The 27,898-nt window shown below is 36.2% G+C and overlaps 1 protein-coding gene across 3 annotated transcripts in view; it reads right to left on the bottom strand.

Moving 5' to 3' along the window:
* Positions 1-27,898, bottom strand: part of LOC131528980 (potassium/sodium hyperpolarization-activated cyclic nucleotide-gated channel 1) — a 131,717-nt gene that overhangs the window by 35,603 nt on the left and 68,216 nt on the right. For all 3 annotated transcript variants that reach the window (XM_058758461.1, XM_058758462.1, XM_058758460.1), the window contains exons 3-4: positions 25,970-26,131; positions 5,122-5,340 (exon numbers count right to left, since the gene is read on the bottom strand). In XM_058758461.1, the coding sequence (XP_058614444.1) occupies positions 5,122-5,340; positions 25,970-26,131 (381 nt within the window). The remainder of the gene's footprint in view (positions 1-5,121; positions 5,341-25,969; positions 26,132-27,898) is intronic.

The following is a 27,898-nucleotide window of genomic DNA, read 5'->3' as shown; positions in this document are numbered from 1 at the left end:
AACAAGCCACGGTGCAAAAAAAGGTTGCAACTTCTGTTTCATCAAAAATGTAATTAACTGATATTGATACATTGTAAATTATTTAAAAGGCATCATTTCATTTTTTGAACTTAAAATGCACTTTTCTTTCTCCATCATGGTGTGGCCAAAGGTTTCATTGGTGCTTTGTCATCATTGTAAGATTTCAGATGCAACCCAGTCAGTTCTTCCAAGGCAACAAACACTGGCACATGACCAGACCGCTCCACTGCAACTACATACCGTGTGTACTTTAAAGACTAGGAGTTTATTGTTTTCATTCCAGGTAATACAGTATGTGTAAATGTTTGTTTAGAATTTTTACTACAATTATAATGTGCAGGGGTTAATGTTCTCAGTGGCATCTACGCTAATATTAGTCTGTTTCATTCTTATTCCGAGGTGAATGTAGCCACACAGTCCGTATCCAGATCAGATGGTGGATCAGCACCTAGAGATGCCCTCGACAGCCCTGAATATCAGCGGATACCATGTCAGCTAGATGAGCTCCAGAGACAGATCCCATCCGAAGACCTCGTTGGCCATCGGGACAAGACCACGAGAACCAGACAAGTCCTCTGCTCAATCTGACCTGTGTTGCAGCCTAGAATTAAACCACGCCGTGCTGGTTTCGTCTGGCCAGAGGAGAACTGCCTCCTGACTGAGTCTGGTTGGAGCCAAGGTTTTCTACTCAATTTATGTCACCGATGGAGTTTTGGGGCCTTGCAGCTGTTGCCTTTGGCTTGCTTATTAACAATTCAGATAACACTTTGTAGTCAGAAATTGACTGAATGTAAACTAGTTACTAAATAATAATTAGTTGAAACTGCTTGAAATTTTTTACAGTGTGTGTTTTAATATAATATTTTATTTTTGTAATTTAATAATAATAATAATAATAATAATTTATTATCAATACTATTTTTATTAAGTTTGGCCAAACTGTAAGGAAGTGAAAGAAAATTAATAATAATAATAATAATAAATCTAAGACTGAGAGTCGTGATTAAATATGCTTATTAATTTCATTTTATATTGCATTTCATTCAATAGTAAATAGTATTGATAAAAATACTCAATATAACTGAAAATTCAAAAATGTTCTCAGTTTTATCTTACAAGCAATACAAAGCAAGGCAGTTCATTAGATTAGAGTTTAGCATCCCAATTAGCCAGGTTAGTGCTCTAGATTTTTTCATGTATTCTTTTTTAGTTTTGATATTTTAGCTGTAATGCTTTAACTACCATGCAGAGTTTTAGTTGTCAAATAGTAAAAGGCTAGTTAAGCTAGTTAAACAGCCTGGTTGGGACATCAGCACACCAGTATCTAAAATAAGACACACCGCATGCTAGCGTTCGATGTTCTTCTCGGCAGTATGGGCCAGTGACATTGGCTTTGTTATTTGACCTCCGCTGTTTATATATAGTGACCACTCTATATGGCTGTTCAATATGAATGCCATTTTCAGATCTCTAGGCAGGGGAGCCGTATCTAATATCCATTTGCAATGGAGCCAGATTTTAATTGGCATTATGGCGGGATGAAACCACAGTGGTGACATTGCGATCCTAAATGGAAGAGGAGCGTGTGTCTCGTTTGTGTCGAATGCTACACGGCTACCGCAAGGTCAAAAAATCATATTTAAATTGGAGATAAGAGTCCATGCCGGGACAGGCGGAGAGATGTAAATTCACCGAAGCCCTTTGTCCGTTTCAGACCGCTGTGTCATTGTCGTGGTGAAGGTGACACCGGCTACGTGTGCATCTCAAATAAGCCTGTGCATGGCAGCCATGACAGGGAAATTTATGGTACGCATGAGCCATGGATGTGTGCAGCACCCTGTTTTGCAGAGTAATCCCACACTTTGTTCCGCTAAAGGGTTTCAGCTAAATGGCTTCAGCTAAATGGCTTTGCCAATCAAGAAGATGTAAGGGCCAGCTGTAATGAGAAAATGCAACTTTATGAATGCGAGTAAACTCCTAGATGGTATTTTAAAACCCTGTAACAGATAACAAATGAGCTACACTGAAAATATCTCTGGATATTGATTGGATCGTATGTCGGAATGTGTTTATGCTACTACAATAAATTTAGAGGATGCTGACATTTAGTTGGTTGTTTAGCAGATATTTTTTTTCCTAAGGCAGCTTACAGTGCACTTGATAAAGAAATGCAAACATTTTTATTTATTTTTTGAATGCATAAGTTTATGCTTATACATTAAATTGATTTTGTCGACAAAGAGAAATTGTATATAATTTTTTATTATTTTTTTTTTTTGCACAGGGGTTGCTCATAACTGTTTCATAGCTGTGAGTTGTCAGTGTCTCATTTAAGTATCAACTTTCTCCGGTGTTAAATTTCATAGGAGAAATAGAAATGGAAAAAAAAGAGACATTCTTTGATATACAGTAAGAGTTTAAAAGCGAAAATACCAAATGTTTGGATGTATTTTTAATGCTTTTGAAAGTCTCTTACCAAAGCTTCATTTATTTGATGAATACATTACAGTAAAATACAGTAAACACAGAAATATTGTGAAATATTATTATAATTTAAAATAACTGTTTTCTATTTTTAAATATTTTTAAATGTAATTTATTTCTGTGATGTCCAAGCTGAATTTTCAGCATCATTACTCCAGTCTTCAGTGTCACATGATCATTCAGAAATCATTATAATATGCTGATTTGCTTAAATTAAATTAAATTAAATTAAATTAAATTAAATTAAATTCAATTAAATTAAATTCAATTCAATTCAATTCAATTCAATTCAATTCAATTCAATTCAATTCAATTCAATTCAATTCAATTCAATTCAATTCAATTCAAATACTGTCCCAAACTTTTGAATGTGGATAGTATAGGTAGCTCAGATCTTGCTCTTGGAAGAATTTAATGAGAAATGTGTTTATTTTGATTGCAGACTTTTGCAGATTTGTCAAATCTGAGTTTAGTTTGAGATCTCTTCAAAATCTCTCAAAGAGATATACTTTAAGTGAAGTTACTGGGGTATTTTTTTCAGGAAACATTGGAGAAACCTCAGCAAAAGTCTTAATTTGTTCACTGACTCTTGATTTCAGAACTTATCTTTGAGACATTGTTGAGATCTCTTCAACACCACTAGAAGTAAGACTCATTTACTAGGCTCTTTTTCTAAATGAACATTTGAGAAACCTAAGTAAAAGTCTCCATTTTCTCTCTATTTAACCTCTTGAGAAAAAAATAAAAATATTAAAAAGGTCCCATTTGTGATATTTCTTTACTAAGTGTGTATTCAAACTTTTCACTGGTGGTACACAGTCATTAAAAAAGTACTTTTAGAGGTACAACATCTTTTTACTGGGTCAGCACCTTTTAAAAGGTACAAATTCATAGTAGATGCCATATGGTGCAAATATGCACTTTTTGAGGATACTGCCCCGTGACAAGCTTCCTAAAAGGTACAATCTTTCTCTGACAGTGTTGTGTATGTTTTCTATTTCATTTAGTCTGTGCCAGCTCCCTGGAGCAGAATTCCATTCTCTCTGTTTCAATCTCGGCTTTCCACTCATCCACTATAATGGCATTAAACAGAGAACCTGATGGCTCATGTTGGCTTGATGTTGCGTGTGTGTTGTGACGTTAACCCGGCTCACTGAGGTCGGGTTTGCCACCCAAACAGAGCCCAGATGAGATAAGCCCCCCTTCTCTCATTGGACAAAGCGGCTCTGGCTCCCATTGCGCAGCATGCTTTGGCCCAGAGAGAGTTTTGCCGTTCACTTGGGATCAATCCTCTTTGAAAGCACAGGGATATAATGATCCACTAATGGTACAACAAGCCCTCAAAGACAAGATGCTAGAATGAGGGATAATCTGCCAATCTGTCCTCTCGTGATTTCCCAGAGAGAATGTGGCATGCTGTTTAGAGGAAGTGAAATCAATACACAGTGGCATCTCTGAGTTGATGACTTAAGTATCACAATCCTCGATTGAGCTCAGTAATGAACTATACAGCTGAGGTCAGAGAACTGCAGGAATGTGTCAAGCAGCGACAGCATTGTTTCAGAAACCTGTGCAGGTGAGAGTTTATTATTTGAAGTTGATTGTTTACTATTGAACTTATGCTAGATTTAAAAAATTAGACTTTGTATAACAATTTTACTTGATTAGAAGTGATTAAACTATTATTATTATTATTATTATTAATAATTATGATGATGATGATTTTATAGTAAAAATAATAATTTATTATTATTTATTAAAATAATTAAAACACAACATACATTAAATATTAATTAGTTAATTCATATTCATGTTTATTATTAGTATTATTATTATTATCATTATTATTACAATTTCTTAACAACAACAACAATAATAATAATAAAATTAATAAATAACCAAGAATATGTATTACTAATTATTAATATATTATTATTATTATTATTATTATCATTATTATTACAATTCCTCCTAGTTTTTAATAATGATGATACTAATACTAATACAAATACTACTAATAATAATAACAATATAACAAAATGTTTTTGGATAATAAAGAATATTAATCACTAATAAGAATCAATTATTATTCAATAATAATAACAACAATAACAACAATTTCATAATTATTAAAATAATCATATGGATAATATTTTTATAACTAAGACAATTTAATATTAATATTAATTCATATTCTTGGTTATTAAAAAATTATATTATAATTATTATATAAATTATTATGTTTTTATAATATATACAGTTGCAATACTAAATGGCTCATTTTGGTCATACTGCTCATCCAAACATATCCAATAACTGTAGCCCTGTAGATGTAGATCAACCTGTACATGTTGTCTGAAGCGTGCAAGCCATGTAGCAGAGGTAGAGTTTCTTTGACGTGAGATCAATATTGATGTCATTCTTGAATGATTGATGAGCAATGAGCTCATAATGTGATACATAATGATGCCACAGATTACTACGCTGTCGAGATGTTGTACCATCACATGCACGTCCAGCGAAGGCATGGTGGTGTACATATCAAAATAACTGCAAACCTGTGAATACCTGCAAACAAAGAAGCCAGGTGAATGAAACCAATGAGGCTGCGCTTACCTTCTCCTGGTACTGCCGTCGAGATGAGTCCAGAGACTGGATGAGGGCTGTGGCGTGACCCACAAACATGGCGTAACAGGTGGCGCCCACAATCATACTTAGCATGGTGATCCAAAGGTCCGACATGCTGACGGGCGCTCTGGCGCCATACCCGATACACAACATGTGACTCATGGCCTTAAATAGAGCGTAGGAGTACTGCTTTCCCCAGGAGTCGTTCTAAGAGAGCGATAGAGACAGAGATGAGAAGATGACACAACAAGAAAGAGTCAGCAATAGAAAAGCAGGTGGAGTGAATTTAACATGTACGCTTGCAGGCAAAATATTCAGTGTATCAGTGAGTCTGCATACAGCATCCTGCCAACTTGACCTTCATGCATGGCAAACTATCTCTCTCCATGCTTCTTCCCTGTATTCTCTGTATTCTATTGTCTATATTTCTACTTCTCTGTATTTCTACTGTACTTCCTGTTCCCTTTTATTTGTTGTAATCCAACCGTCCACCTATATAGCTCTATTTTATTTTATTTTTATTTTTTTGTCCAATGTAATATTCCATTTGATTTTACATGGTTAAAGTTATTTGTAACACTGTTTTGCCCTACAACTAAGCAACAAACAACCGATATTATGTAAATTAATAAAATTAAATATATTCTAGAAATGTATATATTTTTATGTATTATTAATTGCATTATGATTATTAAATTTCTCTCTCTGTCTCTCTCTTTCTAATTAATATTTATTCATTTACATTTATTTGTACATGTGTTATAATGATTTTTAAATGGGTATGTTTTATTTGTGTGGGGAAAAATATGTATTAATAGTTACAGTAAATAGTATATATGAAGAGTTCAGATGCAAAAGCCTGTCAAAAGTGTCATTTTAAATTGTCTTCTAAAATGAGCGTTTTTATCAGGCTCCTAAGTTTATGTTCAGTTATTTCAATTTAATGGCAATGAAAAGAAGCTATTCATTGCCATTAAAGTTAAATTTCTGAACCTACACATGAGAGCCTGATAAAACTGCTCATTTTAGAAGACAATTTCAAACGGCACTTAGAGGCTTTTGCATCTGAACTCTAATATTAATTTTGAAAATAATTATACATTTTAAAAAATAAAATAGCTTTAATTTAGCTTTTTTTACACACTGTCTGACGATTTTCTTTATTATAAAATTATATTTTTTCACGCTTTTTTTTTTCTTTGAGAAAATACTCCATCTCTACACCATCTTTTTAGTCTCTTTGTCATTTGCAGTGAGGTGTTAAAAGAAGTGATGGCTTTGGTGTCTGCTAATCAACTTGGATTACTTCCATTAGCTGCCGTCAGTAGCTCTGTGGATTCCTCATGCCGGACGAGAGAAGAAGAGCAAGGACACTTTCAGTCCTCTCACAGGCTATTAGCGCAGCTGATTTTAATGGAGAACTGTGCGAATAGAAAGAGACAAACTGTACTGCAGATGTACTGCAGCGTGTCTGACCCTACTCACAATCAATACATCAGCTCATGAAAACAAGGCTGAAACTTTCCAAGTATTTTTTGCTGTTGATACTGTTATTTGTAGGCTTATATATATATATATATATATATATATATATTATATTAATAATAAATTTATATATATAATATAATATAATATTATATTATATTGTATATTTTTCCATTTTATGTTGTTAAATATTAGTGTATAATAGTATAATAAAAATAATATTAGTTGTCTAGAAAAAATAGAGTTAGTTATTTCTCTATTGAAAGCACAATCTTGTAAGACTTGAAATATAATGTGCTTTAATACTTTTTTATTTTTTTTATAAAAAATAAGCTATTTCTTATTTCATTTGTTTGTAAAATCCCTGTTGAATCAGCATTGGATATTTTTGGGAGGTTGTACCAAATGTAGCAGTGCTCTGTTTAGGTCAGATGAATTTGCTTCTCTGATTTATTTTATAGCCAGAAGCTATTTTCAGTTTGCTCTGTCACTCCTCAATGTCAGCATTACTCACAGACATTAGTTAACTGAGAGCACGGACTAAAACAAGACCCATACGACTCCCGATTGCCTCAGCTCCTCATGTTTTTGTGAAGCTCGCTGAAGGGATATGAGGATGTGACAGTTCCGAGTTCATGGATGGAGTCTGGGATGGAACTGCTGACTGTTTGAATCTCTTCCTGCTCATTTTGAAGAGAAAAAAGTGCTGAGGAAGCCGACAAATGCTCGCTGAAGCCGCTCTTAAACCTGCATAGCGCTGCCTGCCAACCCACAGGGCTCTCAAATGCTAGCCGGGACGCTAGTATCACACACGCTAGTTCTGCTGAGTGTGTGCGCCTGTCATAATAACTTCAGGAAAATGCTCCTGACGTGCTCGCTTTCTCTCTCTATGGTTGTATTAAGTCCAGTACTGAGTCACCTATTACTGCCAAATCTAATCTCTATGCTGATTGCTGATTTATTTCAAAGATTGATGGAAAAATTAAGGTTGTAATTGCACACATAGAGGTTGTGAGGTGGGGGGACTGCATCATATTAGATATTCCCTATAGCATGCTGTCATTGCACATCATACTACATTTGCTGAAAAAAATAAATGTCAGTGGTTGCCAGGGCGAGTCTGTTACTAACATATTTTCTGTTGTGTTATTATGTGGTTATTAAAGTGTTCTGAGTGGTAGCTAGGGCGTTGCTAGGGCCTTGCAAAGTGATTGCAAGGTGATTCTGGTTGGTTGCTACAGAATTTCTAGGGTGTTCTGAGTGCTTGCAAGGGTGTTGCTAGGTTGTTGACATAGTTTTCTGGGTGGTAGCTACAGAACTGCTCGGGAATTCTGAGAATGGTTGCAAAGGGGCAGGAATTACCAATAAATTTCCAGAAACCTTCCAAAATTTTCAAAAACAATTCTCAAAAAAATCTTGGAAAATTGTACCAGTAAATTTACAGAAACTTTCCAAAATTCGTCAAATTTTTCCAAAACATCCTGGAAAATTTCTGGAATTTTACCATACATTTTCTGCCCCTTTGCAGCCATAGATCTGAGTGGGTGGCATTGCTAGGGCATTGCTAGGTGGATGATGTAATTTTCTGGGTAGTAGCTACAGAATTGCTCAGGAGTTTTGATTAGGGTTGCAAAGGGGCAAAAAATTACCAGCAAATTTAATATCATTAAGTTTGGAATTTTGGAAATTTACCATACTTTTTATTTATTTATTTATTTTTTATACCCCTTTGCAACCCTAGTTCTGAGTGGGTGGCATTGCTAGGTGGCTGATATCGTTTTCTGGTTGGTTGCTACATAATTTCTAGGGTGTTCTGAGTGGTTGTTTGGTTGTTGCTAGGTGGTTGATAGAGTTTTCTGGGTGGTAGCTACAGAATTGCTAGGGAGTTGCTATGTTGTTTCCATGTCATTGGCAGGGTGTTGCTAGGTGGTTGATGGGGTTTTCTGTTGGATTGTGAGGACCTTTCAAGGTGATTGGTTTTCTGGTTGGTTGCTACAGTATTTATAGGGTTTCTGAGTGGTTGGTTGCGTTGCTAGCTGGTTGATAGAGTTTTCTGAGTGGTAGCTACAGAATTGCTAGATAGTTCTGAGTGGGTGCCATTGCTAGGGTGTTTCTAGGTGGTTGATATAGTTTTCTGGGTGGTAGCTACAGAATTGCTAGGGTATTGCTATGTTGTTGCTAGGGCCTTGCTAGGTGGTTGGTTTTCTGGGTGGTTGTTACAGAATTTCTAGGGTGTTGTGAGTTGTTGCTAGGGCATTTCTACAGCGTTGCTATGGGGTTGCTAGGGTGTTCTGAGCGGTTGTTAGGGTGTTGCTAGGTCATTGATTGGGATTTCTGGGTAGTTGCTACAGAATTGCTATGGTGTTCCTATATTGTTGGTAGGTTGTTGTAGGTTGTTCTGGGTAGAACTTTTAGGGTGCTGTTATGAGGTTGCTAGGGTGTTCTGATGGATTGCTAGGGTGTTTTGGGTGCTGGGTGCATCATTGCATGGGTGTTGCAATGTGGTTTTTAAAGTGTTCTGCGTGGTTGCTAAGGCGCTGCTAGGATATTGCTAGGTGTTTGCTAGGGTGTTCTAAGTGGTTTCTAGGTGGTTGACAAGGTTTTCTGGGTGGGTTCTTATTATCCCAAGTCAAAACCAAGTTTTATTCTGATCTGGTCCTGATCAGGTTTTACGTGAGTCTATGTGAGACTTTCACCTGTTTTGTTGTCCACCAGGGAAAAACAAATCGCAAGTCAAATCAGGTGCTTACGGAAAAAAAAGAAAAGAAAATCAAGCTGGAAAAGTTTGTTTCAGCTTTAAATTATAAAATATATATCAATTTTCATTGTGTAATATTACCTGTTTTATGTAAATAGCATGTCATGCTTTATGACAACTGCAAATAATTAAATTATTAAACCTTTCCGGAAGAGAATCTGGTTTGTAAATGTGGGTTTGTGTGTGTAAAAACCAAATGATCTTCCTCTGTAGTTTCTGATGACCAGATGTCAAGAGAAGGCATCCGTCCCAATCAGACTCACTCCACAAACACCTACAATCTCTCATCCTCTGCACTCAGACACTGTTTTAACTAACACTTCATACCAGTGTATTTGATAGCTGTGGGTCCTTAAGTGGTCTGCCGATGATTAGAAGAGCCCACTTGGGAAATGTGTTGATTGGCTGATAATCTGTGTATGTTACAGTGTTACAGTAGGTGTCATAGCCAGACAGCACCACGTAGAGCATCGCAGAGGGAGACAGCATACAAAAGCAACTACACACCAGGTATATACATGTGTCCATGTATAGCTTGGGTCATAATGCTCTAATCCGCATAATAGCCACAGACATTCACGTGCGCACACATGAATAATCCAACATAAACCGCTAAAACTTGTACACATGCACATGGCTTTGCACATATACACAGTGCTGGGAAGCTACTTCAAATTATTTCAGAATTTAAAGTTGTTGACAACAGTAAATAGGCTATATCAGTAACTCGTAGTTTAGCTTATAGCAATTTACTGACATAAAGTGGCTAACTGCATTAGCCTTTTACAGATACTATATTAAGAGGGCACTCAGAATAATAAAGAAATAAGCCATGAGAGGCAGTGTGTTACCATGATTTTACCATGGTTAAGGGATTATTTAGGGATAAAAACATTTTTCAAAGTAATACAGTTAGCCTTGTAATACGGAATTGAAAAATGTTGCTAAGCTAATAGCGCTGTTATGTTTAGCTAGTTGCTCCAGCACTGTTGACACATACACATTTCCTTTCACAAATTTGTGCTCTTCTTTGTTTGAAATTCATTCACCTGTTCAACAATGGAAATCAAAGTGGCGTCGCAAACCTGTGAAGTTCTTTCTCCAGTGTATAAGAACTATGGGCCTCGTGTGACTGTGAATGTGCGACCACTCTCCTCACCCAGGTGTGACTCTCTCAGATGTGACCAGACATGCAGTAATTGAAATTCAATCCAATTCCACTATTCAAGCTAATCACACGCTACGTTACCAGGCCCAGTGTGTCAGAAAAGGGTAATCAGGGGCTCGAATAAACCACCTTCACCTTAAGAGACATTTGCATGAACATGCAGTAGGCTATGTCATTTTCTTAATCTTCTAAATGTTTGTTTAAACAAGGAAAGTGTAGAGAGTGAAATCTTGGAGGTTTTGATTGGTCCCTGAACCCTGTTTCAGTTATTTTAACAGTGTATGTTAAAAGCACTCAGAGCACCATATTATTTTCTGGAACTCACATTTTATTTTTCCCCTACTCACGTTTCCTTTTATTTTTCATGTTTAATTATAGTTTATTATGGGATTGGTTGGGCTAAAAAGCTGCATTTTATGATTAATAAAACATGCAATGATAATTATTTAATATTTAAAAAATGTATAACATTTGACTGCAAATGAAAATAAATGCAGCAAATATTACATTTTATTATTTTACTTTGCTGAAATTAAATTAGTTTTATTTGTATTAAAGCATAAAAAGTATCTCTATTTTATTTTGAATTTAAATTGAATTGATTTTTTGGTTTTGCCCAGGACCACAGTCTGTAATTAATGAAAACTGTGACTCTTGCGTGTCTTTTCGAAACTGGATGGTTTTCCGGGTTCACTGTCAACTAGCAGCTCTTGTCCTCTTTTTATCTTCTGGTTTCTCCCTCTATCTATCTCCTTCTACCTTTTTAACCAATCTGTTTTTCTTCTTCTCTCACCTTTTCTCTTCTCTCCCCTCTGTATTTCTCCTGATGGATGTCAGCTGAGCTATCTAAAGTGACGTGTGAGATAAAACGAAAGGCCAAGCAATCGTATCAACAGGCCTCTTGAGAATTAAAAGCAATCTTTTACCAGCTACCAAACAGATCCCTGTTTTATCCCTTACATCTGGTAATTAATTACTATAACAAGGAGACTTTATTAAATAAAAGTGTGAGCTATTGATTTGGCAACATCTCAGGAGACAGCAAAACTGATGGAAATCAAAGTTAAAGGACCATAGCACATTACACACAGTGTAAGCTTTATCAACAGCATCTGAGGCGGTCGATTACCACAGAAAACACTTTTGACTAGTATCTCATACTAGTACAGCATTTCAAAACACAAACCTGTAAATCATTAACAGGTTTGTGGTTTGAAATTCTGTATATTTCGCTCAAAGCATTTTTTGCTGGTTGACACAACTGTTTTCTGTGGTAATCGATACAGATACTATAGAACTTAACGTAAATCAATTTAAAATCAGATTTTACAAACCAAATCGCATTTCCGTTACTGTAATCCAGTCAGGGAGTTTCTAAACTCTCAAAAAGGGTTTAAACATCATGATTAAGACGTTTCCAAACATCTGGCCCTACATATTCTGGTCCGTCTTTGTGCCTTGAGCATGTGCCAAAAAGACAAAGTTACATTGTTCCTTTTGTTTAGGACTATTTACTTTTCATAAACCTGAGAGGATTAATGATCTCTTACTCCTTCTAATTTGGTTTTCTGCAATGTTATCTACTCTCATAATCTCTCGCCAAATGACTCCTATGATCGTCTCTTTATAATTGCCTTGGGAAATGCAGTCTTTTGTTCATAATGGAATACTAGCATATTGTTCACAGTATGCAGATACTGTGCAGTATACACTGATTACAGCCTATTAGCTTTTAACCGCCTATTATTTAAGTAGTATCTCAAACAAAGTAGTATGCATTAATAAATGATGAACAGTAGTATGCGACCTGAAATAAAAGCAGGTATTTTTGCTATTACTGGTTTGTGTAAAAACACGATAGTCCAATCAAATAATGAGTCAAAATGGAAATGGTAAACAACGGCTGATATTAATGCATTGTATGGTATTTTATGCAATCTGCTGTGGTCACTAAGTTGTAGCTTTTGAAGATATTGATAATACAAAATTTGCGTACTGCTATATTTAACTAAAACTACAAACCATGAACAATCGTTATTTTAAATAAAGTGCAAGGCAACATTTTAACTTAGTTTAACTTGATCTAAAATAACTAAAAAAACTGAAACTGAAATAATATTAAAAAAACAAAAACAAAATATAACAAAATTAAACTACTAAAATGATTCAAAATATTATTAAAAACTGTAATAGTACCTCAATTATGCTAAAATAATAAGTAAGTCGTATACTATTAAGACATAGCTTTGCTGTTATTTTAATCATAAAAATACAAGTGGAAAAGCAGTGCCCCCTTTCCAAGCCCACCTGCAGCAAAAAGTAAGCTCTTTATTCCAAATAGACATGGGCCTTTTACATGTATTTAGGACAAAAACGCGACAAAAACGAGAATACGGAAGGATACCGTTGGAGCTTACAGTGTACATTATGCCGTGCATTGTGGGTGAGAAGTTTAAGCAGGAAGATAATGAGTCAGGTAGTAGCGCTTCTTATTATAAATAAGCTGGAAATCACCTTTGTTCTACTGGGCTTTTCTCCTCTGATGAGCTACTGTGCAATAAAAATTCAAATGAGGTTCAGTCTTTTCCTAAAACACACACACACACACACTTACCAAAAGGCCACACACATCCATATTTCTGCTTCTCTCTACCTTATCGCTTTAACTAGCCACAAGTTTCAAAGCGTTTCCAGAAAACAGGGGTCATTTAGAGAGTATGGTAATGATATTCTTCTTAATTCAGCATTACAGAAGATCAAGAGCCATATGCGGGAGATAAGAGGACTTAAGGAAGTTGTGGGCTGCATGACATTACTGGATTTAATACATTTGATAGGCTCTTGCTCTCTTCAGAGGAGTTTCTTTTTGTGTGCTTGTGCATACAGAACAGAATATAAAAATGTGTACGTATATTCATTGTGAATGTTTTTGTGAATCTATTCATCAGTCTTTGTTCCAATAATATTTTCCCATTTATTGTCTCCAGGCTCCAAGATAAATCGAATACATAGAATATTGCAGCATTTTGGTGACATGAAAAAAACATTTGAAAACCGAAGAAAAAGACAAAAGGTATGAGCTTGTGTGCTTAAATTCTTTTATGAGGGAATGAACTAGGCATTGCATAAAGCATTGCAAAGGGAACAAATTAAAATCTGAAACAGGACATTGTTTGGAAAATGCTATTTTTACTGTTTTTTTTACTGTAAGTGACTGTTTTTTTTTGTTTGTTTTTTTGAATGAATCATTGAATCATTTGCTGAACTGATTCATTCGTTACACTGATTCATTCATGAACACAAGGGACTGTCTTAATGACTTCATTCAAAAACACTAATTCATTCACAACCAAAAAAAATTATTAAAGTTATTTAAAGTGATTCACTGAATCATTTAAATAACAGATTCTTTCAGATGACTAAATCATTCATTCGTGACCAAAGCAAATGAATATCTTAAGGTGCGATCACATTTATCATTGTTTGGTGAATTTTTGCTGGTAAAATCTTGTTATTTTAATAGGAATTCACTGGGAATTTCGTGTGAGGGAGAAAAATTTCCCCACGCATATTTCGCAATGGGTTTTTCGCAATGTCGGTTAGGTGGATTTATTGCTTTGACCAAAACAAAGCTCTTTGGTTTGAAAATGACTTATTCACGTGTCACTTTAGCTATTCATTCAAACTATTTGTTTAAAAATTAATTTATTCAATGTTGGTAGGTTATTTGCAATGCTTCATGGGAGTGGGTAGCCATTACTGGGCTGCTATTACTGTTTCCATGGTAACAAGAACTTCTCTGATTCGTGGATCTCCTACAAGGATTGTGGGTGGTTTAATTCTGCAGTGGGAATTTGGAAATAAACCAGAATTTTTATCAAAAACTTAAAAAGTAAAGTTGAAAATCACATTTGGGGCTTCTACAGCAATATATATTTTCTTGGAGCTCATGGTAGGTCTGTCTTGAAAGGTTTATACATTATTGCTAAAAATCAATTTCTATATGGAGAAACTAAATAGGATAAACCCAACTGGTGCACTCTATTCTAGTCTGTGGGGCTTTTGGTGATTACAGTGAAAGAACAGTGGCCTGTTACTCAACACACATAAACCTGTCCCATATATCAGCTCTTAGATTGATCGCTCACACCCAACCTACGTAATTACGTCACCTTTAACACCAAAACAAACCATCCAATCCACAGACACACAGAGAGCCCTCTGGGATATGTGTGTGTTTTTATGTATCTGTGGTTATTTATAGCAGAGGCAATAGTCACGATTTTGTGCAACGGTAACGTACGAGATGCCCTTACAGTTCAGACTGGCATTTGAAGTAATGGTTTAAACGAGAGAAATACGGCCACAGCCAATGAAACGGAAGATTAAAAATACAAAACAAGAGCTGATTAAAATTGCGCTCGGAGAGGCCAGCGGGCTTTTAGTGTCACTACTACACCAAGCTTTTGTCTTAACATGAGGTGAGTGTTGTCTAAAGGTGTGTAGAAAATGTTTTTATATCCCCCTCCCTCTCTTTCTGTCTCTCTCGCTCGTTCTCACACCCACACAACCCCGGTTACTATCCAGCTATTCAAGCGTGAACCAATCAGGTGACAGCAGACAGCGTGTGCTTGGAGAGCGGAATAAGATCACATGTAGACCATCCCTGAGGTAAAACTACACACACATTATATTACATCCAGGAAAAAAAAAACATGACTATTTAAGAATTGCAGTATAGATATCAGTATAGATCTATTTTATATATATTTAGAACAAACAAATAACAGTATATACACATGCATACATATATATTGCTGTTATATGTTGCCTTTTTTGTCATCTTTTAATAATATAAGATTAAATATCAATACAATGACAACATAATTGTATTATATTGTATTATATTATTTTATATATATATATTTTTTAAATATGATCATTTTATGGAGAAGCGAATATTCACCAGAAGAGACGGACAGCAGCTCGTAAGTGTTGCGATACTTAGTCATAGATCTGTTGTTTAAATTATTTACTTGCTGTTGGGAAGGAATACTGTCGTTTCCTTCTATTTCTATTCTGCATTTTCGTTGAGGTTTCGTTGTTTGATTGCACTTTCTGTTAATTATAATAATTTGCACCTCGGCTAAGAAGGAACCTGGATCATTTTCAGTGCTCCTTGCTAGCGAAGTGTTAGTTTAAATCTTGAGTTATTTGCACAAGGCTATTGGCTGGGCCAATCAGAAGCCGCCACAGCGACTGTAAAAGTATTTAAACTGCCTGTTCGCTATTACAAGTCGGGAGAAGCCGAATATTCACCAGAAGAGACGGACAGCAGCTCGTAAGTGTTGCGATACTTAGTCATAGATCTGTTGTTTAAATTATTTACTTGCTGTTGGGAAGGAATACTTTCGTTTCCTTCTATTTCTATTCTGCATTTTCGTTGAGGTTTCGTTGTTTGATTGCACTTTCTGTTAATTATAATAATTTGCACCTCGGCTAAGAAGGAACCTGGATCATTTTCAGTGCTCCTTGCTAGCGAAGTGTTAGTTTCGTCTTGAGTTATTTGCACAAGGCTATTGGCTGGGCCAATCAGAAGCCGCCACAGCTGTTTTCACGGTAGTGTGTTAGGCTGTATTTATCAGAGGTCCGAGCGCTGACGCGAAGCATCAGCGAAGCGTTCAGCCTCCTCGTGTGAAGACCGACGAGGGTAAAGACCATCGACTTTTCCTGCGCGACTTTAACCGAGCAACGACTCCGGCGACACACTTAAGTATCTTTTCTTTTTCCCCTTCCCTTACACACTCTCCGTTTCCATCCTCTTTCCTGCCACCTCTATCATGTGTTTCCAAACTATTCCGGTTCTCTCTCAACCACGCCTAACGTCCCACGCAGACGGCAACGTAATCCTGCTAACCTGCGCCTTATCTCTACCTCCTTCACTACACCTCTTTCCTTCTCTGTGGGTCTCTGAATTGTCAGTCAGCTGTCAACAAAGCTGACTTCATTTCTGCTTTTTCTTTAAAATCCACGCTCAGCATCTTGGGCTTGACTGAGACCTGGATTCGTCCAGAAGACTCAGCAACCCCAGCTGCTCTCTCTACTAATCTCTCTTTCTTCACACCCCCGGCAAGTTGGCCGGGTGGAGGCACTGGTCTGCTCATTTCTAACAATTGGAAATACTCAACCCGCTCTTCCCTATGCAATTACAACTCATTTGAATCTCATGCCATTACTGTATCAGCTCCGATAAAACTCCAGATCGTGGTCATTTACCGTCCCCCTAGCCAAATTCTAGCCACCTTCCTAGAGGAGCTGGACGGGCTGCTGTCCTCTTCGTGGAGGATGGCACTCCACTCCTAGTCTTTGGTGATTTCAACATTCACCTAGACAAGCCTTATGCTACAGACTTCCATGCACTCCTAGCTTCGTTTGATCTCAAACGCCTTACCACTACTAGCACGCACAAATCAGGCAACCAACTTGACTTAATTTACACACGCAATTGTACTGCAGATAACATTCTGGTACAACCGCTACATACTTCGGACCATTTCTTCATTACATTTACATTACACTTTGCTTCTCCTGTGCCACCAACCCCTACCAGTTACTTTTAGACGAAACCTGCGCTCCCTTTCTCCTTCCCATCTTTCCTCTGTGGTATCCTCCTCTCTTCCTTCACCCACCCATTTCTCATCTCTGGATGTAAACGCAGCTACTGAGACTTTATGCTCTACCTTAACCTCTTGTCTAGACGACATTTGTCCTCTCTCCTCTAGGCCCGCACGGGCTGCTCCTTCCAACCCCTGGTTATCCGAGGTTCTTCGTGAACATCGGACTACACTCAGAGCGGCAGAGAGAAAATGGCGCAAATCAAACGATCTGTCGGACCTCAGTAGGTACCAGTCTATGCTCACATCCTTCTCTGCTAAAGTCCACACTGCCAAATCCTCACATTTCCGCAACAAGATCGACAGCGCTCCAGACATGCGTAATCTCTTCAGAACATTTAATTCCCTCCTCTGTCCCCCTCCACCTCCTCCCTCCACCTCTATTACAGCTGATGACTTTGCCACTTTCTTTACAGACAAAACTAGATCAATCAGTGGTCAGTTTTCACCTCCACGCACACAGGACCCTCACCCTACCACATCCACTGCTAAAACTCCCATCTTTTCTTTCTGTCCACTCACTGAAGCTGAAGTATCCAAGCTTCTCCTCTCCAACCATCCTACAACATGTCCTCTTGACCCAATCCCCTCACACCTTCTCCAAGCAATCTCACCCACACTCTTACCTGCACTCACACACATCATCAACACATCCCTACTCACAGGTAACTTCCCCATTGCGTTCAAGCAGGCTCGGGTAACCCCACTGCTCAAAAAACCTACATTAAACACTTCTCTTATAGAAAACTACAGACCTGTCTCTCTCCTTCCGCTCATAGCGAAAACACTTGAACGAGTTGTCTTCAACCAAGTCTCACTGTTTCTTTCACAGAACGACAAACTGGATGCTAAACAGTCAGGTTTCAGGAGGGGCCATTCAACTGAGACTGCGCTTCTCTCGGTCACTGAAGCCCTGCGAATTGCAAAAGCCCATTCCAAATCATCAGTCCTCATTCTGCTGGACCTATCTGCCGCTTTTGACACTGTCAATCATCAGATACTCCTGTCCACCCTCTCATCACTGGGCATCTCTGGCATTCCACTTCGCTGGTTTGAATCCTATCTCACTGGTAGGTCTTTCAGGGTGGCCTGGGAGGTGAGGTATCCAAAGCACATACACTGGTCACTGGGGTTCCTCAGGGATCAGTTCTTGGACCCTCCTCTTCTCCACATACACTACATCACTGGGTCCCATCATACAGGCACATGGATTCTCATACCATTGCTACGCTGATGACACACAGCTCTACCTCTCTTTTCAACCAGATGATCCAACGGTAACTGCAAGGATCTCAGGTTGCCTGGCGGACATCTCGGCATGGATGAAAGAACATCACCTGCAGCTCAACCTGGCAAAGACTGAGCTTCTTGTCCTCCCTGCCACTCCGACTCTACAGCATGACTTCACGATCCAGTTAGGTTCATCAACAATAACCCCATCAACTTCGGTCAGAAATCTTGGTGTAATCTTTGATGATCAGCTGACCTTCAAAGACCACATTACAAAACTGCTCGATCTTGCAGGTTTGCACTATATAACATCAGAAAGATCAGGCCCTTTCTGACAGAGCATGCTGCACAACTTCTTGTCCAGGCCCTTGTCATTTCTAGGCTGGACTATTGCAATGCTCTTCTGGCTGGACTTCCGTCTAATACAGTCAAACCTCTACAAATGATTCAGAATGCAGCGGCACGACTGGTCTTCAACGAGCCCAAAAGAGCCCATGTTACACCTCTCTTTATCTCCTGCACTGGCTACCAATCACGGCTCGCATCAAGTTCAAGACACTGATGCTTGCATATAGAACAACCACTGGCTCAGCACCCGTTTACTTGCACTCTCTATTAACAAACTACATCCCTCCAGAAATCTGAGATCTGTTAGTGAGCGACGCCTCGTGATACCATCACAGAGAGGCGCAAAATCACTCTCTAGATCATTCTCATTCACCATTCCTGGCTGGTGGAACGATCTTCCCACCTCTATCCGGAATGCTGGATCCCTGTCAATCTTCAAGCAACAACTGAAAACTCATCTCTTTCGACAGCACTTGACTTCATCCTAAACTTAAAAAAAAAAAAAAAAAAAATTATCTTTACTTATTCCTTCCTTTGGTAGTTTGTATTTATTTGAACAATGTCTGAGACTTGGTGTTGCAAGCACTTCGTATGTCTGATTGCCTCTTCAAGATTAATCGCCGATGTATTCCCCAATTGTAAGTCGCTTTGGATAAAAGCGTCTGCTAAATGACTAAATGTAAATGTAAATGTAAATGTATGGATAATCTGGGACCTGAAAGAACCATTTTGAATAGAGCATTTAAATATTATATTTAAGTATTATATTTAAAAGTGAATAGAGAGATTAAAAATAAGTGTTCACTCTCACAGCGATATGCAAGTTTATGATATGAGGTCTGGTGATTTGAGACAATGAATGAAAATCTTACTGACCCCATATATACATATAAAAAGTTATTTTTATATTTATTTATATGAATAATTTTCAACTTTTTTTAACTTTAAATAAGCTTTCTTTAAATTCTAAACTTTTTAAATGTTTAACAAAAGTTCTATCCATTTATTTGATTTTGTATTTTGAATGGAGAGTTTAAATATTAACGTGTTGACTTTTACAGCAACAAGATTAAAATTTTAAATGAGATTTGGCGATTTGAGGCATCTACTGAGTAGAGTTTTATGCAGCAGATAAATCAATGTCATGTATGAATGCTCCTTGAGACTTAGAAGCGTTTAGGACTTTTTTGGAGATGTGTTACTGTCCTGATGTAGATATAACTTGATAGGACTTTTATAATCTGGACAAATTCTTTAAATGTGAAAAGTATAATTTCTGCACCATTGGTGTCATTATATTAAATTGCAATTCCAACTAGATTTTCCAAACAGTCCGACCACCCTCTTTTGCAATTTCCTTTGGCCTGCATGAGTTGTATACAAATGATTTATTACAGGAATCCATGGGAATGCTGTGGATTATTTTATGTACAGAAGATCAAATGAAGCGTCTCATTAATGTTTGGCAGCAGTAGTGTGGACAGTTATGCAAAATTCATGATTGAGTCACATGAAGAAGAACTTTGCGTGCAACACATCATTCAATTAAAAACTCATTTATTATTTATTATGTGGAAAACAATTATAGTTATTGATGTTTCCTCTTAGCAGTGTGTTTTTCGCAGAGGGCTCGTGTTAGAAACGTGATTTATGGACAGTGTTTCCCACAAAACCTCTGTTGGTTTGGCTGCTGCCGCCGCTGGTTCATAATCACTCTTTCACATCCTTTATGCAAAAAACCTTTGTGAATATTTCAAGCGAATAAACTCTCAGCATAATTATCATTTTTTATATAATCATTAATTATGTACTTAATGGGAGGAAATCTACAGTGTTACTTTGCATAAATTAGCTTTGAATGTACTAAACAAAAGCATCAGTAACTTAAAGAGAGCAGATTTTGGAAAACAGTTTGTTTTGCTATTGAAGAAAAATTTGCTGCTTGATATTTTTGTGTTTTCCCCCCCAGGATTCTTTGAATCATCAATTTAATGTATCCTTCATGAAAAAAAAAAAAAAAAAAAAAAATCATATGTATATGTACATACAAAAAATTATTAAAATGATCATGTGTTTATTTATATTAACATTTTTATATATTTTTTAATAAGCTTTCATAATTCTAAAATTACATTCAACGAAGGTCCTATTCAGATGGTAAAATTCTGTGATTTAAATTTATTTACCTGATTTTATTCATTTTGATCCTACCTGAATTGGCTTCATCAGTCATTTCTTTCAGACTTTTTTATGGTCTGTGTGTTCTTGTGCTGGTAATTTCCTAGTATCATTTACCATCTACAAAAATGTTTTGAAGAAATATCCACTGGTAAAAGTAATCCAGCGTGAAATGACCTGGTGGTAAAAGCTTGTGAATCATCTCTCTGTGGTCCATGTCCAGCCTGTAGGTCCTACAACCATTATTGTGCATCAAGCACTCTAAAAGTTTTGAGTGGACGCTGGCCAATGGAAAGATGCACTTCAGAACTTCTCAGAGGGACCATGCTTGCTGTTGTGCATCCATTAAAGCACTTTTTTTTTTTTCTGAAACATAGGTTAAAAGCTTGTCTAATACAGTATTGCATGCTTATTTAACTAAATAAAAAAATTCAAATTAATTTAATATTGCTCTATAATGCATGACATTGATTTATCCAGCATTTAATGACGCAGACATACAGAGTAATAATGGATGGACTAATCTGATATGAAAGCTCCAAAGATTCAAATGTTTTTACTGATTGGAAACTCTTCATTTGGGAAATTCTGACATGAATTATGTCTGTTTTTAGCGCAGGAACCCCCAACACTCATAACACATTCACATTCCGTTTTGACCCGGAAGAGACACATACAAATGTCTACAAAAATGAATAGTTTTTAGTAAGGGAGCAAAACCTTACAAATGCTTTAGATCCTCAAAATACATATTTTTTTTCCACTTTTTTTTTTTTTAAAGAGGCATAACTATTTAAAAAAATTACACATTTATTATGGAGTACTATAGGTGTCAAAAATACCTAATAGCACACAAATAAAATGATCTATGAAGTTATATTAGTGTCTCACGCATGTTTGGGACTAAAACACACACACACACACACAAATATGTACACTTATTGGTAAATCATTGCAGTGTGACATTTTTTTTATCACTTTTTCATCTGAAAGTGAAACTTTATGCAAGTAAAATTAATTTATTTTGTTTGAAAACTTTTCATAGTAATATTTGTCGTTTTGATGCTGTTTTGTTAGAAATATATGGTTTCATAAATTTGGACTGTTTTTGAGCAATCATGAGTTATAAATTAATTCCACTCATTTATAGAGTTAATACTGTCAATTCCCAGATGATATGTTCCTATACATTTCATGCAATTACATACTGTATTCAAATAAAAATGTCTTATCAATACTTTAAAAAAAGTCATTCTAATCAGATATAATATGGTTTTAGTTCAAAAATATTAAGTTATGACTGTTTTCTAAAATTAAGATTCTTCGGGTCCAAACGGACCCAGAAAATGAAAATAGTATACCGTTTCAGTAGGGTTAATATAAATAACATTATAAGTGGACTTTAGGGAAGTAAATATGCTACAAGTATGGAATATAACTAGTGCTGTCAAATGAATAATCGCGATTAATCGCATCTAAAATAAAAGTTTTTGTTTACATAATAAATGTGACCCTGGACCACAAAACCAGTCTTAAGTCACTGGGTACATTTGTAGCAATAGCCAAAAATATATTGTATGGGTCAAAATGATCGATTTTTCTTTTATGCCAAAAATCATTAGGATATTAAGTAAAGATCATGTTCCATGAAGATATTTTGTAAATTTCTTACCGTAAATATTTCAAAATTTGATTAGTAATATGCTTTGCTAAGAACTTCATTTGGACAACTTTAAAGGCGATTTTTTCAATATTTAGATTTTTTTGCACCCTCAGCTTCCAGATTTTCAAACAGTTGTATCTCGGCCAAATATTGTCCGATCCTAACAAACCATAAATCAATGGAAAGCTTATTTATTTCGAAAAATTGACACTTACAACTGGTTTTCCTGTAGCTCAAATAGTAGAGCATGGCGCTAGCAACGCCAAGATCATGGGTTCGATTCCCAGGGAAAGCAAGAGCTGATAAAAATGTAAAAACTGTAACTTGAATGCAATGTAAGTCGCTTTGGATAAAAGCGTCTGCTAAATGCATAAATGAAATGATATAAATGTTTTTGTGGTCCAGGGTCACATATGTGTGTATACTGTGTATATTTATTATGTATATATAAATACAAATGCATTTAAGAAAAATATGTTATGTTTATATATTAACTATATTTATACATAATATAAAATAAGAATATAAATATATACAGTGGATACGGAAAGTATTCAGACCCCTTCAATTTTTCACTCTTTGTTATATTGGATGTTGCTGAATGCATAATTTCCATCTGTTTCATCTGAGATGAAGATGAGATAAAATGACGTAAAACAGACAGAACGAAGGCTTCTCAAGCGTCTTTAATTTGTCAGAAATGTCACGTTCAACATAGCCAGAGGTTTCGCAACATTTCAAAGCACGACTATCAATGATTCCCGGTAAGGCCCTCCAGAGCCAAGGGGTCTAGAGCACCTCAAAGTTAGATTGAGCCCCCTAGCACTTGAGGGGATATGTTTGTGTAACTGCGAACAGCCATATCACCCCACCACAACCACCACCCAAGACTGTAATCTAATGCGATGCCAAGCTAACAAGCTCAGACGAATATGCAAAGAGATTTGCACATGCCCATTACAGGCCGTCTGCTGATCTCTGAGCACGCTTTCAAAGTGAATGCATCATTTTTGTTAGCGGGAAATCAGAGAAATCTGACTTCCTAAAACAGCGTGACACAGTTGGCCTTGAACTAAAAAAGCCTAATGCTTTTACCAGCACTGCAATTTGACCTGGAATGTGAGTTGAACTCATTCGAAAAAGCTGGGAGAAGAAAAAAATGATCTTGGCATTTTAACATCCATTTAGCACCAACATGATGTGCGGTGAAAAACTACAGCGAGCCATCTGTCCTGATTAGCTGAACAGCTCTCGTTTGATAAAGGTCAAGTGTAAAATGTTCTGGCCAGTGCCTCTCGGATTTTAACAGTAATGGGACCTGCAAGTCCAAATCTTCGTATACTAGGGTTGTTTAAATTACTTTTTTCTTTTGATTTTGTAAAACATTATGTAGACTAACTGGTGAGATGATTGCTGCAATCACGTTGTGCAAGTAGGTTGAGATGTTTGTTCATGATGTTGTCAAACCAACCCAATCTCATGAAAGTGCGTATAAATAGTATGCCAAATAAAAACGAAAACTCACGGTTTTGATACGCAAAAATGGACTTTGGCGTGTATATACTACGCGATGGGTAGGTAGGTTGTGGGGTAGATGCATATCATATGTACTCAAAAACTGCGTATCATATGCACGGCAACAAATTTTATATCATATGCACGCGAAAACTGCGTATTATATGCATGCCAAACACGTACATAGCATATACGTAGCATAAAATGAAAACTCGTGGTACTGATACGCAAAAATGGTTTTTCGCGTCAAAAACCATTTTTGCGTATCAGTACCACGAGTTTTCATTTTTATTTGGCGTACTATTTATAAGCATTTTCATGAGACCGGGCTCTGTCAAACATATTAAAGTTTGAAACTCTGACTGCTATGAAATTCTCTAAATTCTCTGTGTGGTGACATGTAAAACCACCAAAATTGCAGTGGATTTAATGTAACTGTAATAGCTATTCGCATTGCAGCTTATTCTGGCCAAAAACTGCCCACTTAGACAGGAAGAGAGTTTTTGTGTAAACTTTGTGTTCAGGACTTTTGATTGTCTAGATGAACTGGGCACTTATTATTTCACATATACAAATCAAAATATAAATCACATTATCCTACCATTTAAAAATCTTGGGTCCATATGATATAATGTTTTTGAAAAAAGTCTCTAATGTTCACCAAGGTTGCATTTATTTGATCAAAATATATTTAAAAAAAAACAAACAAAAAAACAAACACAAAAAAAACAGTAATATTGTAAAATATTATTACAAAATTAAAAAGAACAGATTTCTACTTTAATATATTTTGAAATGTAATTTTGTAACGTAAATTATTCATTCTAATTTGCTGATCTGCTGCTCAATAATTTATTTATTTATTTAAATTATCAATGTTTTTTTCCTCAGGATTTTTGATAAATATAAAACTCAAAACTAACATTTGTGATTTTAAGTGTTTATTTGAGTTTTTTTTTGTAAACAATTTTACTGTCTTTACTGTCGCTTTTGATAAATTTAATGCATTCTTTCAGAATAAAATAAAAATAAAAATTTGAAAAACAAAAATCTTACTGACCCCAGACTTTTGAATGATAGTGTATATAATTCTGCCTGTGAAATATCTAGTTTATTTGTTACTAATTCCCTCAATTTTTATTTTTTTTTCAACTGGCAAACTAATTTAATGATTAGATTTTCCTCACAAGCACTCAGAATTTCAACACAGGTTAAGACAGGATTTTGGTCTCGGCAGAATGGTAAAAAAACAACAACAACAACAACAACAACAACAAAAAACATCCCTGACCCATAAAAAGCTATGCTGCAAAGGCAATCTGATTGGAGCTTACGATTTTCACAAGTGCCTTCCAGTTTTGTATGCATTATGCATCAGACAGTCAGACGAACAGCTAGATAACAACCTCTACACATACTTCAGTTTGATATGCCATTTTATTATTACCAGTGTTAGCAGGTGCTCTCTTTGTTCTTCTGTATTTTGCAGAAGGTGAATTTATGTAGTGATTAAGAATTTTGCTGTCTTAACCAACAAAGCCACTCTTGGATCTGTAAAAGTTGCCATGGAAACAAAGTCCCGCCATGTGAATGTTGTCATCTTGTAATTACGGTAATTCTGACACTATGTGAACGTGGAATATATTTACTGTCATTATTAAGTCTCTTAATGAACAGTTAAACATTTAGAGAACATTTTCACTAAATCATTTTCTTGTCCACTGATCAATTAATCATTTTAACCTGATCCAATGTGTAGTTCAAAATAAAATCGGAAAATGGTTCTGAAAGAGTAATGAAAAGTTTTGAATACTTACAACCATACCATTTAGCGACACCCAGCAATCAGGAGGGAAGTCTTGCAGGAGAGGCACCAGAAACTGCAGGCATCCGTCCCAGTGACACAGCAACAACATCATGCCAATCAGATTAAAGATTCTTACCACTGCACTCGCCAGGTCATACGTCATATGAAAAATCTGGAGGAACACAAGGAGAAAAAGATCAGTGGTTTTATTAAATAGTCCTGAACAACAAAAATCATTATATTGCATATTAATGTTCACCCAAAAATGAAAATTCTGTCATTAATTACTCACCCTCATGTCATTCCAAACCCGTCAGACCTTCGTTCATCTTTGGAACACAAAGTAAAATATTTTTGATGAAATCCGAGAGCTTTCTGACCCTGCATAGACAGCAACACAACTGACACATTGAAGGCCCAGAAACATATTTAGTTAAAATAGTCCATGTTCAACCTGTAATTTTATGAAGCTACGAGAATACTTTTACATGCATTGTGGTACTATTGTGAACGCACGTTGACTGAAGAAAATATGTTATTTTTGTTTTCTTTGCTTACAAAAAGTATTCTCGTAGCTTCATAAAATTACGGTTGAACCACTGATGTCACATGGAATATTTTAACAATGTCCTTACTACCTTTCTGGGCCTTGAACATGGTAGTTGTGTTGCTGTCTATGCAGGGTCAGAAAGCTCTGGGATTTCATCAAAAAATACCTTCATTTGTGTTCCGAAGATGCATGAAGGTCTAACAGGTTTGGAACGATATGAGGGAGAGTAATTAATGACAGAATTTAAATATTTGGGTGAACTATCCCTTTAAGAAAACAGTATGTCAGTATTTTTAACTGCATTTTTGATCAGATAAATTAAGCCTTGGTGAGAAGAGACTTATTTCTGAATATAACACAACCTTACCAACTGTAAACTAAATGATATTGTGCTGCATATATGTATTTGTTTTGTTATTGTTTTTCCCAGCCCACATGGCCAGGTGATTTATTCAACAGGAAAGTCATTTCAGAGTTCAGAGAAAGTAATTACATTTTGATTATTTTTCAATATATAACATGCACTGATGAATCATGCACAATAAAATCAGTGACATTTATTAAGAAAGTAAATTGGCTATGTTTTGATTTCATTTCGTCTATAACAACTCAACTTAATTGTAAGACTGAAAAACTACTAGATGCGCCTTGTAGTCTGTTTCCTGCTCAAATCTCCCTTGTTCTTAATAACCAGTGTTATGTTGTATCAGAATCGCTATCTAGACAGAGCTGAGAATGTCATGCCTTTTCACCTCTTCGTGGATTTATATTGCTAATAATGCAGTGTGAAGAAAGCGAACATCACGGGAGCGCTGCGTCTCGCAGAATGACGAGTCACTGCCCTGGAGAATTCAAAACAATTATGCTCGACCCCAAAGACAACAGTCAACATGAGAAGAGATGTGTTATCCATCTCATCTCCGCCTACTAAAAGCTCTGATACTTAATAGCTCTGCATCAAATAAAACTGCAATGAAAAGGGCTGTTCTACAATTCGCAGAAGTTCTCAACTGGTTTTGCTTGAGGGTCCGGAATTCACATTAGACGTTGAGTGGAAACTCACCATGATGCCACACCATATAAAAGTCACTAAAATGTCTTTACATACAATCTTGAGATGTTTTTCCTGCTGCGAAGGCAAATCTTTTAAACTAGACCAAACCAAAAACAGCTTAGGCCTGTTTAACCATCAACTGCAATGGTCCAACAATAAGCAAAATAATTAACTTGACATAGGCTAAATGGGAAACTTGACAATATATAAGATCCAAAGTGTGATTTACCAGATTGGAACAAACATTGGGCCAAATATTAAAAATGTACCATATTACCAAGTGACAGATGATTTTGCACCAAAATACACCCTAAAAAATAAAAATCTTTGGTTTT

The sequence above is a fragment of the Onychostoma macrolepis genome, chromosome 21 (genome assembly GCF_012432095.1).
Source record: "Onychostoma macrolepis isolate SWU-2019 chromosome 21, ASM1243209v1, whole genome shotgun sequence".
In the NCBI taxonomy this organism is placed as follows: Eukaryota; Metazoa; Chordata; class Actinopteri; order Cypriniformes; family Cyprinidae; genus Onychostoma; species Onychostoma macrolepis.
The sequence above is the reverse complement of the archived record's forward strand: the minus strand, read 5'-3'. Positions and strand labels throughout refer to the sequence as shown.